The sequence below is a fragment of the Chanodichthys erythropterus genome, chromosome 22 (genome assembly GCF_024489055.1).
Source record: "Chanodichthys erythropterus isolate Z2021 chromosome 22, ASM2448905v1, whole genome shotgun sequence".
Lineage (NCBI taxonomy): Eukaryota > Metazoa > Chordata > Actinopteri > Cypriniformes > Xenocyprididae > Chanodichthys > Chanodichthys erythropterus.
In genome coordinates this window covers 14,049,997-14,064,908 of record NC_090242.1, presented here as the reverse complement: position 1 = coordinate 14,064,908, position 14,912 = coordinate 14,049,997, and the positions used below count along the sequence as shown (strand labels likewise).

The 14,912-nt window shown below is 39.0% G+C and overlaps 1 protein-coding gene across 12 annotated transcripts in view; it reads right to left on the bottom strand.

The window, feature by feature from the left end:
• The window catches only part of LOC137012022 (probable E3 ubiquitin-protein ligase HERC1), an 88,102-nt gene that overhangs the window by 8,299 nt on the left and 64,891 nt on the right, over nucleotides 1–14,912 (bottom strand). For 9 of the 12 annotated variants that reach the window (XM_067374961.1, XM_067374967.1, XM_067374957.1 and 6 more), the window contains 12 exons: nucleotides 12,362–12,667; nucleotides 11,617–11,682; nucleotides 6,474–6,599; nucleotides 5,208–5,346; nucleotides 4,892–5,073; nucleotides 4,654–4,809; nucleotides 4,442–4,564; nucleotides 2,871–2,973; nucleotides 2,585–2,754; nucleotides 2,334–2,472; nucleotides 1,365–1,531; nucleotides 945–1,186 (listed from right to left, as the gene is read on the bottom strand). In XM_067374961.1, the coding sequence (XP_067231062.1) occupies nucleotides 945–1,186; nucleotides 1,365–1,531; nucleotides 2,334–2,472; nucleotides 2,585–2,754; nucleotides 2,871–2,973; nucleotides 4,442–4,564; nucleotides 4,654–4,809; nucleotides 4,892–5,073; nucleotides 5,208–5,346; nucleotides 6,474–6,599; nucleotides 11,617–11,682; nucleotides 12,362–12,667 (1,919 nt within the window). The remainder of the gene's footprint in view (nucleotides 1–944; nucleotides 1,187–1,364; nucleotides 1,532–2,333; nucleotides 2,473–2,584; nucleotides 2,755–2,870; nucleotides 2,974–4,441; nucleotides 4,565–4,653; nucleotides 4,810–4,891; nucleotides 5,074–5,207; nucleotides 5,347–6,473; nucleotides 6,600–11,616; nucleotides 11,683–12,361; nucleotides 12,668–14,912) is intronic. The other 3 variants (XM_067374965.1, XM_067374966.1, XM_067374969.1) reach the window with 1 other exon arrangement.

The window sequence follows — 14,912 nt, the reverse complement described above, 5'->3', positions numbered from 1 at the left end:
ACAAAAATATTTATATGCCCCATGAATTTGATTATTTTTTTGACTTAAAGATAAGAATTTATTAATGAATTTAACATTATAAAAATGCCCATGGAGTTATAAGACTGATTTACATGACTTTTCCAGGTCTAGAAATCATATTTTATGTGTTAGTGGCAATATTTCATATTTTGTTCATTTATAGCGCCACCAACAGGTGCAATCCCACCACTTTTTTTCATGTGTCCTCAGAGTGTTCCCATAAAATATCTCATTTCGTTTATGAGTTATAGACATGTATATGTATAAGTACATAAAAATGGCCCATGTACGACTTTGATTGCATTTTTTTTATACTTACTATCAGAATTTTGGCATTTGGGCATTAATGTATAGCCAACGACCTACATTTTTGAATTTCCTATGGTGGTTTTGTCTCGACCTAACTGTTTTGAAGATATTCGCGAACATTGTTTTAAAGCTAAATCACAGCGTTGCACAAACCATAAGGCAAAACCTAGCATGGTATCTTGGACTCAGCAAGGATTCAGGAATCTAAGGAGATGACTCCCATGAAAATAAGTCAAAAGTTATTAGCATATGAATATTTAGTTTCACCACTAGGCACTGTGCTGATGACCCACACTGAGTTTCGTAATGATATGCTAATGTGTTAAAAAAAAAAATACAGCATTTTGCAACAAAATGCAAAATGGCCGATATGGTAAAATTGGATATCATTCGACTCATTCGACTTATCATTTTTGTCCAAACCGTTCAGAAGTTATAAGCAAAAAAATCACTTTTTGCTATCTCCGGACCAGTAGGTGCCACTGTGCAGAAACGCAGCATGTAGCCTCAGGTCATGCTTGTGATGACATGTACCAAGTTTGGTCTGAATACACTAAAGCGTTGCAGAGATATAGCCTCACGTCCAATTTGGGATGCTCTTCTCATTTTCACACCTGGTGGAGATCCGTTTGACTGTAATCTGAGGGCCGTAGGTCTTTCCTTGGGTCATGGTTCTGCCAATAGTGCGAACGAGAGGAAGGGTGTTGACTTTCGGGGACAGGAGGCCTCGGAGTTGGCCTTGTACGATGGCAGCAGTACCTGAGCTGTAGCGGGAAGCATTCACCTGGAAACCAGCCAGAGTGACACTGTCAGACAAAACTCCTGCTCGGATATCGAGCGACAGAGACCTATTAGTCTGGAGGTAAAAAACAGGAATCAAAACAAGGAACACATTCACACTGGACACAAATTCAGCTGAGCTTAGAAAATGATGAAAGGTTCTTGGCAGGGAGTCAGAGTACAGTGAAACATCAGCGCACAACGCAGTGATTGACATGAATGCATGTTTATGTTTTATTATTGATTATGCGTACCTGACTGCGAGGGTCGAGGTTCAGAAGCCTCCAGGACTTGTACATAAGATCAGAGAAGTGGTAAAGCACTCTGAGACGGGTGTTTAGCACTTCCGGGCTGCAGTCTTTAAGGGCGTTATACTGTGGGGGCACGGACTGGGGCAAACCCAGCTGTATTCCTGAACAACCTGCAAAACACAGAGTTGTTGACATGAGATGCAAAAACAAATCTTACATCTAACTCCTGAGGAACTGATCCTGAACAGTACAGTTCACTGATAAGGTCAAAGACTAAAGAGATGTAAAGCTGAATTATGCCAGGATCCAGCATAAAAATGTTGCATATCTGAACTGTGTATATTTTCATACATTTTGACCAATAAATTCCCACGATTTTTCCATGGGTTTTGAATACTTGATAAGGATATCAGTGGTATCAAACTGCCAAAGTCATGTGATTTCAGTAAACAAGGCTTCATTAGGTCATAAGTATTTTGAAACTTCAATGGTTCACCACTGGGGGGCGTGACTTTGTCAGTTTGAAACACGCTCCGAACCACTGATTCAAAACAAAAGATTCATAAAGCTTTGATGCTTCATGAAGCAGTGCTTTGAAATCGCCCATCACTAGATATTGTTGATTAAAATGTTTGTTTTTTGTTTTTTTTTGGCACACAAAAAGTTTTCTCGTCACTTCATAACATTAAGGTTGAATCACTGTAGTCACATGAATTGTTTTAAATATGTCTTTAGTACTTTTCTGGGCATCTGTCTTGCTGTCAATGGAGGCCTCACTGAGCCTTTGGATTTTATCAAAAATATCTTAATTTGGTCTTACAGGTGTGGAACGACATGAGGGTGAGTAATTAATGACAGGATTTTCATTTTTGGGTGAACTAACCCTGCTGCCCTTGAGGAACATTTCAAAAAGTTAACTTATAAGGTTCCAAACAGCCCACATGGATATGTTTCCAAGCCTGTGGTGTGTACCTGAAGCTCTGGTTGACAGAGCCGGTGTGGTCCAGGCCGAGGTATGACAGCGTCCAGCAGAGATCTGCCTGATGTTCTTTCCCTGTAGAGCTGTAACCAGAGTGGGCTCTTTGACAGGATTGGAATGGCCCAGACCCAGCTGCAAGGCACACATAGAGGACATAAGCTCAACTAAATATTTACCCAGATCTATAGAAAACATCACTGCACATGATAGTAAAGGGTCAGTGCGCTATTTCAGCTGACTTTACCTGGGCCTCACAGTTGCAGCCCCATGCATACACATCTCCAGTGTTGGATAAAGCAAGGATGTGCTCGCAGCCCACAGCGATGTCCTCAATAAACACGCCCTCCAAAGCAGGAATGATCTGTGGACGGTTGTGATTCTTCAGCATGGCTTCCGGCAGGCCTATCAGACGCTCTGTGAAAATATAACACACAATCAGGGCTGTCCGTTCAGACATCTCATTTAAAAAATTTAAATGATGCCACATTGACACACAAACACATTTTGATGATGATTCCTTAAGGGTCTACCTTGGCCGAATGTGTAGACATGCCCATCTTTGGCCAGAACCACTGAGAAATGCGTTCCGCATCCAACCTTTTTGACTCCTTTATTGCAAAGAGCCTCCACTTTCTGTCAAACAATAGAAACACAGGACAATCAGCCAATGGACAAAAGACATACACTACTGTTCAAAATTTTGGGGTCAGTAAGATTTTCTTTTAAAAATTTAAAGGTGCCCTAGAATTAAAAATTTAATTTATCTTGGCATAGTTGAATAACAAGAGTGATACAGTCATACAGTGAGTCTCAAACTCAATTGTTTCCTCCTTCTTATATAAATCTCATTTGTTTAAAAGACCTCAGAAGAACAGGCGAATCTCAACATAACACCGTCTGTTACGTAACAGTCGGGATCATTAATATGTACGCCCCCAATATTTGCATATGCCAGCTCATGTTCAAGGCATTACACAAGGGCAGGACGTCTGGATGTGCACAGCTGAATCATCAGACTAGGTAAGCAAGCAAGAACAATAGTGAAAAATGGCAGATGGAGCAATAAGAACTGACATGATCCATGATTACATGATATTTTTAGTGATATAAATTGTCTTTCTAAATGTTTCGTCAACATGTTGCTAATGTACTGTTAAATGTGGTTAAAGTTACCATCATTTCTTACTCTATTCACGGAGACAAGAGCCGTCGCTATTTTCATTTTTAAACACTTGCAGTCTGTATAATTCATAAACACAACTAAATTCTTTATAAATCTCTCCAACAGTGTAGCATTAGCCGTTAGCCACAGAGCACTATCAAACTCATTCAGAATCAAATGTAAACATCCAAATAAATACAATACTCACATAATCCGATGTATGCATGCAGCATGCATGATGAACACTTTGTAATGGATCCATTTTGAGGGTTATATTAGCTGTGTACTTTGTTTATGCTCTTTAAGGCAAGCGCGAGCTCCATGGGCGGAGAGCGCAAGCAATTAAAGGGGCTGCAGCCTGAATCGGCGCATTTCTAATTATGCCCCAAAATAGTCAGTTAAAAAATTAATTTAAAAAAATCTATGGGGTATTTTGAGCTGAAACTTCACAGAAACATTCAGGGGACACCTTAGACTTATATTACATCTTGTAAAAAAACATTTGATGGCACCTGTAATACTTTTATTTGGCACAGATGCATTAAATTGATCAAAAATGACCATAAGGGCATTTAAAAGATATCTACTTCAAGTAAATGCTGTTATTTTGAACTGTGTATTCATCAAAGAATCCTAACAAAAATATATCACAGTTTCCAAAATATTAAGCGGCACAACCATTTTCAACATTAGCGATAACTAGATCAGCAGCATCAAATCAGCATATCGGAATGATTTCCAAAGGATCATGTGACACTGAAGACTGTAATGATACTGATTTTTTGTTTTGTTTTTCATCACAGGAATAAATTACAATACATTAGTATTTTGATCAAATAAATGCAGCTTTGGACTTCTTTCAAAAAATATCTAACCAAATCTTACCAAACCCAAACTTTTAAGGTATTTTAGCCAGTGAGAAGATTAGTATGACAGTACCTGTGGGTAGCACTTCACTGTGCATGGCCCGATACCCAGTTTACCATAATCACCGTCTCCGAAGGCCCAAACGGTCAGGCCGTCTGATGACAGGACCAAAGTATGATTGATACCACATGACACCTAAACACAAGAGGAAAGGTCATCTACGCTCATCAAGCATTGGCAAAAGATCATATTAGCATCAAAGTCAAACCAAGGCAAAGTAGCACCTGTCCAATGTGGCATCCATCTAGTGCTGTAACCCTCTCCGGGACCATCTTGTTCGAAGTTGACCTTTGACCCAAGCGTCCAGAATCTCCACTACCAAAGGTGAAGAGTTTTCCGTCTGATGTGACGACAGCTGAGTGTTTGAACCCACATGCCAGCTGAGAAGGGAAAAGCATGTTCAAATGAAAGCTGATCATGTGATGGTTTTGGTGATTATTTTGGACAGAAATTTTCTTATACCTGCACAACCTCCTCTCCCTGCAGAGCCTCGATCTGTTTGGGTCGCCTTTGCCGTTCGCTGTTCCCGTGGCCGAGTTTCCCATAATCCCCATCACCCCAGCTGAACACCTCTCCAGTCTCAGTGAGAGCCAGTGAGTGTCCATCTGACCCATATGAGGTCACTAGCTGAGTCACTACATAACCTATTAGGGAAAAAAATATATTTATTTATATATATTTGTGAATGTTAACCAGCTATTTAAATGTTGTGAGCAGCAAGCTCATTGGCTGCATATGTGACATGAACCAGTCATCAGTTTGCTGTGATATGCATTACCTTGCAAAGCTGAGATGATAGTTGGGGTGTAGAGGTCGTCTGAGTTACCCTGTCCGAGTCGCCCATAACTGCCCTCCCCTACAGCCAGAACTGTACCGTTAGCCTGAACCAGGAATGTGCAGTTCTGACCGCACACAACCTGAAAGAAACACACATCAGAAATAAAGCCGGGGACACACCTAACGATTAGCTGAAACATTCTAAGACTGAACTGAACACACATACCGATTGTTTCCTTCGACTGGAGCCAATTTATATACTCACACATGGAATTTGAACACAGACTGTAATTGCGGACTGAACGCAACTGGCTCTGACTGGATGCGTTTGAGCGCGATCAGTCATAAATATCAATTTACGTTCATAATCGGCCTTACAATCGTTAAGTGTGTGCGCAGTTTAAATGGAGAGGATAACTCTTTCTTTAAAGGATTAGTTCACTTTCAAATTAAAATTTCCTGATAATTTACTCACCCTCATGTCACCCAAGATATTTATGTCTTTCTTTCTTCAGTCAAAAAGAAATGAAGGTTTTTGATGAAAACATTCCAGGATTTTTCTCCTTATAGGGGACTTTAACTGACTCCAAACGGTTGAAGGTCAAAATTACAGTTTCAGTGCAGCTTCAAAGGGCTCTATGTGATCCCAGACGAGGAGTAAGGGTTTTATCTAGCGAAACGATCTGTCATTTTCCCAAAAAATAAATAAATAAAATATACACGTTTTAACCATAAACGCTAGTCTTGAACTAGCTCTCTTCTTCTTCTTCTCTATTAGAATTCCGGCAGTGTAGACACTGCTAAGTGTATTACTGCCCTCCACAGGTCAAAGTTTGAACTAATTGTAATATTCTTGCACTAGCATATTGGATATGACAATTTAGTTCAAACTTTGACCTGTGGAGGGCAGTAATAAACTTAGTAGCGTCTACACTGCAGGAATTCTATTGGAGGAGGAGAAGAAGAAGAAGAGAGCTATTTCAAGATGTTTAATTTTTTAAAAATTTAATTTAATTTTAATATATTTTGTTTTTAATTTAATTTTGACCTACAACCGTTTGGAGTCAGTTGAAATCCACTGTAAGGAGAATAATCCTGGAATGTTTTCATCAAAAACCTTAATTTCTTTTCGACTGAAGAAAAAAAGACATGAACATCTTGGATGACATGGGGATGAGTAAATTAGCAGGAAATTTTAATTTGAAAGTGAACTAATCCTTTAAATGAACATGGCAACTTTTGCATGCATTTTATGTTGGCACTCTACCTGCTGAGTCTGAGAGAGGGAGGGCGCAAGGGTGGGCACAGATGCACTGGTTCCAGCATCTGCCAGCTGCCCATGACGTCCGTTACCCCACAGGTACACCTCACTTTTACCACCCTGCTGCCAGTCCTGTAAAAACACAAACACAATTTTATTACATTAAAATATGTTTAATATGCCCCTATTATGCCATTTTAAACCTACAATAGGTTTACATGTGTGGAATTACAAATTTAAGAATCTGTTTAAAATCTGCAGATCCTACATCCTGACCATTTGGCAGGACAAGCTCAAGATACAGCAGTGCTTTTGTCTCTATGATAATGTAAAGGTATAGGTGATACTGCCAGACTGATTGGATTAGCACCTATGCATTTGAATGACACAGTTATGCTGATTAGATCATGGCTAGGAAATGTAAGCAATGATCTGATTCCTGTACTGCATTTGCATCCTTTGTTTAGATTGTCCACACCTCTACTCTATGTATCCCTCCCCCTTGAATGTATATGAACTACCAAGTCACTGCTTTAGTTTAGATTTTGGATGACCACAGCGACGCACAGCGTGTTTCTCAATAAAGAGTAACTTCTGCTTCAAGAGATCCCAAAGTCTCCTGGTCTATGCTTCTGAGATTTCCAACAGTTTTGGTGCCGTGACCCGGATAGAGCTTCTCACCTCAATCCAGATTGGAACTTCAAGCACAACAGAGATCTGATCCAAAAGAAGATCCAGGCTGAATTTTCCTGTACACCCAAGGGTTGGTGAGTGATACTCTATCCAGAAGAACCATTAAGACCAGTTGTTATCCTCTGCGCCGTCAGAGAAGAGTTAACAGACAGCTGTAGGGTTTGGTTAACTAAGTTATCCTCTAAAAATGTTCTTTTAGAGATGAAGTTTATCCTCTGTTTAGGCAGGGAAGTTTAGCATCACATGCTAATAATTAGGTATCCTCTGTTCAGGCAGGGAAGAATTAGTGTAATGTGCTAATAATTTGTGTTGTCCTCTGTTTTATCAGGGAAGGTGGTGTGTTAACAGAATAGCCATCCTCTACTTTGCTAGAGAAGAAGGTTCATCCTCTGTTAATTCAGGGAAGGTTATAACTGTTAAAGTGTGGTAGCAAGTTGTTTCAACTCTGCTCGTCAGAGAAGGTTGAATACATTACGATGTGTATTAACTAGGTTAACCTCTGCTCTGTCAGGGAAGTGTTGAAGTGTATTGTTGTACCAGAAAGACATTACACAATGTTGAGAAAGAACGTTAGACTTATTCCAACAACTGAGAAAGGCGGACTAGCTACTCCTTTATGGACAGATAGTGAGTTCAAATCAGTGTTAGGAAAACACATGGACTCAATAGTGACTGAGTCAGTCAGATTGGATTTGACAAAGAAATTTGGGATTCATCCAGAAAAAGTTTGGTCCATTGAAGAATGCAAAAAGGTACTTGGTGCTTGTATTCAGAAGAAAAATATGAAGGGCATTATCTGCTGCCACAAAGAATTTACTCTATCCATTGCACAAGAACAAATCCAACATATTGCTAAGTTAGAAGAGCAGAACAAACAGTTGCACACTAGAGTGTCTCGTCTCACTCAGAAGTTGGTCCTTAACAAAGCCTCAACCAAATGTGACTCAAAAGACCAACAGTCAGATGAAAGCTATCCTGACTTACAGTCTTTCTGTAGACTAGAGGGCAATAGCAATACTGGATTCATGGATAAAGATATAAATGCAGTTGAAGTGTGTGGAGCGAGACAAAAGGCTCAGAGTAGGGCAAAAGGGGTTGACACAGTTCCATCTGTAACCCCCATACTGCAGTTACAAGCAGTCAGTACCTCTATAGGTCCTGAAGACATAGAAAGAATTGCTGAGAATTTGCCATCAGTGCATAGAAATTTTTCTGAGTTTAGGAGAGAATTGTCCAAAAAAGATGCGGCTCTACGATATGTCCCTAGCTGAAGTCACACAGCTAATGTCACAAATCCTGAAAGAGTCAGAATTCAATGATTTTGAAAGTGCTGTAAATAATTCTGAGTTTCAGCATTCCAGTAAAGGCGAATTGAGAGAAGGAGTTCTGAGAGTGTTACAGAACCTTGTTGGACCAAAGGTAGACTTGTCAAAGATCACTAGTTGTGTACAGAAGGATGAAACTGTAAGTGAGTACACTGAAAGATTTTGTCAGTCAGCGGCAGCATACAGTGGAATAGTTGACACTCCAGAGAAGGTGTTAGAGGATAATGGACCACTGGTCCGCATGTGGTTTGATGGGCTTTCATCAGAATACAGAAATGCATTGCCTTTCTTAGACCTCACATGGTCCAATGGAACCCTGCAAAACAACTTGGATAGGTTAGCTATTTGGGAAAGAGACTCAGATGTCAAGACAAGAGTAAAGATTGCAGCAGCATCCTTTAAGGTCAACACAGAGAATCGACAGAAACGTAAATGTCCTAAGAGAGAAGGCAGATGTCATTACTGTGGTAAACCTGGACATTGGATGAAAGAGTGTAGGAAAAACAAAAAGACATTAAAAGAAATTAACAGCTTTACTCAGCTCCTACTCAGTCTACTTGCTACATTGAAACTGCCCCTCCCCTCTTCTCCAAACTCTTGGAGCAGCAGCTTGCTGACATGCTAACCGTTTGGGCTGTGAGTGCTTAATTTCCCCAGTCATTTACAAGAAAGCTTAAAGACTCATTCTGAACAAAAGAAAGTTGACTATCACTTCCACCATTTGGGGACACAGGTTAAGTACACTCACAGCCTTAAATGTTATGCTACAGCACACTCCATTCACTTGTCCATCCTCAATGGGGTATGATGTCTGCTATGACTGATGTTTCAATGGAAGATGGAGATGTAGCACCTTAAATTTGGAAACTAACTACAGGGAGAGAATAGGACACACAGACCAGTGAGGAGCCCAGGGAAGAACCGAAGTGCATAAGGCCTCGGGGGCTAAACCCTGTGGTGAAGACTTCCTCATAGGTTTCCCCCTCTCTCAGTTTATCCCCACCTTACTGGTCTATAGGTGTCAAATTGATTAAGACTAGGTTAAGAAAAAGAAGAACAAAACCACTATACGATCACTAGAAGTTTATGTTGATCAGAGTTAGACAGAAAAACTATAGGATCATCAGAGGTGTAACGTACTAAAGTCTATGCATGAATACTGCTGGTCTGCTTTTTCTTTGTTTTCTTGTGTGCAGGTATGTGTATATGCCATGACGTCTCAAGCAGCACCTGGTGTAAAGCATCACCTCAGATAACCATGAACAACCTTCATGATGACGGAGTCATCTGAGCAACTCGGAGTTGCACAACGACAAAGAATCATCTTGGGACAAACATGGAAATGGACTCTACAGGGAACAGACTCCACAGCTATTCAGGCACCATGGACTTTTAGGACTTCCACGCTTATGCTACATGGTTTTTCTGTGTCATCATGTAGTTAATACAACATGTTACCACCCTGCGTTGTATATGTGTCAACAGTATACTCAAGTTAAAGAACAACACTTATGTAAATGTTGGACACGACACAGAATAAGATGTATGTGCCTGTAACTGTTACAAGTTGCATGACTGGAAGATGGAACTTATGTTAACAAACATATGTTATAGAAGGGATTTAAGAAGGTTTAAATTTGTATTATGTGAGAGTTATTAGAACTCTCAAAGGGGGAACTGTGGAATTACAAATTTAAGAATCTGTTTAAAATCTGCAGATCCTACATCCTGACCATTTGGCAGGACAAGCTCAAGATACAGCAGTGCTTTTGTCTCTATGATAATGTAAAGGTATAGGTGATACTGCCAGACTGATTGGATTAGCACCTATGCATTTGAATGACACAGTTATGCTGATTAGATCATGGCTAGGAAATGTAAGCAATGATCTGATTCCTGTACTGCATTTGCATCCTTTGTTTAGATTGTCCACACCTCTACTCTATGTATCCCTCCCCCTTGAATGTATATGAACTACCAAGTCACTGCTTTAGTTTAGATTTTGGATGACCACAGCGACGCACAGCGTGTTTCTCAATAAAGAGTAACTTCTGCTTCAAGAGATCCCAAAGTCTCCTGGTCTATGCTTCTGAGATTTCCAACACATGCATACAAGGTCAAAGAACAGTTTAATTTTCTCATAATATACATTGAAGCATCATCTCACATATCTCACAGCCTCTGAATCAGTTTGGTCTCTCTAAACCCATCCTTTCCAAGAGCCTGCTCTGCTCTGATTGGTCAGATGGACCAGTCTGTTATGATTGGTCTACTGCTTACAGTGTGTGTCAGAAATGAAACGGCCATTACCATATCTGAATTTCAGCTGTGTAGGCTTCCTTAGCACTTGATACACAGTGATAAGAACAGTAACGATGACGTCGGATTTACCGCAGAAAAATGTATCTTCTCTGCAGGTCTCAGCAACAGCTACAGTGTTTGAGGGGGGCTCCAAGCTGACACTGTTCATGGGCAGCTAATGAAGACCTTAGGCTGGCATTATGCAAATTTGTTCCAAACCTACATAGATGACTCCTACTGAAACTACTGATGACTCGTTTCAGGCATTTCAGAAATGTTTTTTTCTTTTGGGAGAAAATAACTCCATTTGTCTTGAACTTTGATCTTTGAAACTTTGCAGACCTTTTACCTTCACAAACTGCTATATTACACACTAAATGAAAGGTAATATCAGAAAAGCATAATAGGGGAACTTTAAAATCATAACAATATTTCTTTTATACACAACAAATTACAAAAGCATTATTCTCTGAATGCAATCTCAATGTACTGATGCGAAATAAGACCATGTCCATTAAACAGCCAATTCAGCAAGCTGTAGAAATAAAAAAAATGAGATATGCTTTAAATGAGGACGAAAGGAGTTTTATGTAGAGACAGCCAGGTTGTGTGTGTAGCTAGCTGGTAGCGTTTGTGTGAGGTCATTCATAAAAGATGAATGAACAAAAACACGTGAAAAGCGATAAAAAACTGCCTGAAAGAACAATGCTGAACACAAAGACTATACTGACAGAGACGAATGAGGAAGATCAAGGAAGATCCGGATGTCTTAACGCACACTTTAACATATCTGCTAAAGCTCACACACGTTCAGGAACACACAGACTTACTTCAGGTCTGCTGGTCGCCCAGGACATGAGTTGTTCATCCATCATGAAGCTCCATTTACTGTTGTCCTATAAAGAGAACAAAAGACACTGCATATATTCTCATATCAAAATAACCTTTAAGAGGAAATATGCACTGTAAATATGCATTTATATCCAGACTATTTTATATATATATATATATATATATATATATATATATATATATATGTATATGTATATATATATATATATATATATATATATATATATATATATATATATATATATATATATATATATATATATATATATATATATATATATATATATATATATGTATATATATATGTATATATGTATATATGTATATATATGTATATATGTATATATGTATATATATATATATATATATATATGTATATATATATATATATATATATATATATATATCTATATACATACATACACACAGTAAAAATAGTCTGGATATAAATCTTTATTATAGGCGTACGTAATTCAGGATTAGACAAAAATGGTTTGGAAGATGGATTCATGATGTACTTGGTCATTATATAAATTCTGAACAAAAAAAAGTTACATAGTGTACCTTTAATATTCCAAGGGTCAGTGTAATGGTCAAAAATGGTCATGAATAAGTAATTTATGACTGTTTGTCGTGCAAAACAGTATAGAATATTGTTCCTTTAAATATCTGATTTACCTAAATTACAGATTTGACAAGGATTAACTTCATTTTGCTTCTTACCAGAGGTTTGGTGTACTCCGTGGCTCCAGAATAATGGAACTCGGGTGCAATGAAGGCTTCTGGAAAGGGCGTGCCGCGAGCAAACGCCTCTGCGCTCTTCACTGTGGTTGAATATGTGGAAAGCCAGTTCCACTCTGAGGGGCAGAAGGATCCAGGGGCCCCGTCCTGATCCGGCCCTGTCCCGCTGTGGTGAGGAGGTCTGGGTTGACGGCACAGTAATTGATCCAAAAAGAGACCCACGGCCAGTGTGGCCAGACTTTGAAGAAATGCGCTGTGGGTCAACTGATCACCCGCCATCACGTGACTCTGAGGAGCAAGACCAGATGAAGGGATATGATGTAACATAATATCTATAATGCACTGAGAATATCTATATAATGCATTACATACACTACGTGTTAAAAGTTTGGAATTATTACGTTTTTGAAAGAAGTCTCTCATGGCTGAATTTATTTGAACAAAAATAGAATAGAACTGTGAAATATTATAATCATTATAATAACTGTTCTCTATAATATATATTTTATTCCTGTGATGGCAAAGCTGAATTTTCAGCATCATTACATAGAAGAAGAAGAAGAAGTTTGATCCTTCATGATCCTTCAGAAATCATTCTAAAATGCTGATTTTGTGCTCAATTTTTATTGGTGCTCAATTATTAATTATTGTTTAAAAGAACAGCATTCAGTTGAAATAGAAATCTTTTGTGACATCATCATTGTCATTAGTGTAATATTTGATCAATTTATTGTGTTCTTGTTGAATACAAGTATTAATTTCTTTTAAAAAAATAGGCCTACTTTTATTTTTGTATATATATTTTTTTATTTTGAATAAAAGTTATTTTATGTCATAATAACTGTACGTTTTGATCAAATAAACAGTTTTTTTGAACATAAAAGACATGAACATTCCTAACATTTGGACTGAAAGCTAAAAGCTTCATGGAAAGTTTCTTTGATGGTTGTTACAGAGCTGTTTTTGAATATCCGATCTATCTGTGATGTCTTCATTCAACATAACTTTACTGACATCAAGAGGAATATTTAATGTACTTGAGCTGTTTAAAAAGCTCCAATGAAGCAAAAATAGGTGGTACTGAGATGATGTTGACCCAGAGAGCTGCGGTTCATTTATCAGAGCAGAAGCTGCAGTGTGAAATGAGCGACTCTGGTCTCTCCTCACAGGACTGCAATTTAACCAAGGACAATAATGAGCCGTTAATAGAGGCTGTTAAGTGAAACTCTGCGGCAGAACTGGGCAAAGAGTCAATGTGCCAGCAGAACAAACAGCCTCAGCAGAAACTCAGATTCAGACTGGGTCAGAATTAAGGCAAATATGTTTGTGGCAGTTATTCTAATGTATTGAATACAGTTATGTTATTTCTATAGTGTTCTAGAAAACTTTAAGAGTTTAGAGTTGCTGTGTCATCTCATTTCATCACAAAGTACACATGATTACAGATTTCCCTGTTTTACGAGCATATTTTGTGATCTAAATCTACCCATAAAGGCCCTGCAAATTAATTTCAATGGACAAAAACAAATGTAACAGTGTCAGCCCACAAGAAGAGCTACTATACTTAAACATACATAAAATGCTTAAAAACTGAATTTATCTCAGCATAGTTAAATAACAAGAGTTCAGTACATGGAAATGACATACAGTGAGTCTCAAACTCTCATTGTTTCCTCCTTCTTATATAAATCTCATTTCTTTAAAGCACCTCCGAAGAACAGGCGAATCTCAACATAACACTGACCGTGCGTTCACACCTGCGCCGGCGAGAGCGTCAACAGTCGCCTTGGCCGCCCTGCCAACAACGCTGTACTGTTCGTTCAAACCGCCGCCGACGGGAGGGTCAAAGCAGAGCCAAAGTAAATGACAAGTCGCGTCAACCAATCGGAAGCCTCTCAAGCGAGGACCTCTACATTCTAATTGGTTGCCGCCGAACCGCGTCATAGCTCATTACCATAAAGTTAACCTGATTTCAACTCTCCTCGACGCTCTCACCGTCCAAGACGCGCCGCGCCGCTCTCGCCGGAGCTCGCCGCCGGCTCTCATTGAAAATGAATGACTAGCGTCACTTTGACGCTCTCACCGCCGGCGGTGTGAACACACAGTGACTGTTACGTAACAGTCGGGATCATTAATATATACGCCCCCAATATTTGCATATGCCAGCTCATGTTCAAGGCATTAGACAAGGGCAGGACGTCTGGATGTGCACAGCTGAATCATCAGACTAGGTAAGCAAGCAAGAACAATAGCAAAAAATGGCAAATGGAGCGATAATAACTGACATGATCCATGATATCATAAAATTTTTAGTGATATTTGTAAACTCTTTCTAAATGTTTTGTTAGCATGTTGCTAATGTACTGTTAAATGTGGTTAAAGTTACCATCGTTTTTTACTGTATTCACGGAGACAAGAGCCGTCGCTATTTTCATTATTAACACTCTGAGGTCTGACGGTATCGCCGGCGATACCACCGTGGTTTTTTTCTTATCAGTGTGAAAGAGACTCAAAATACTCCGTCAATGTTGCA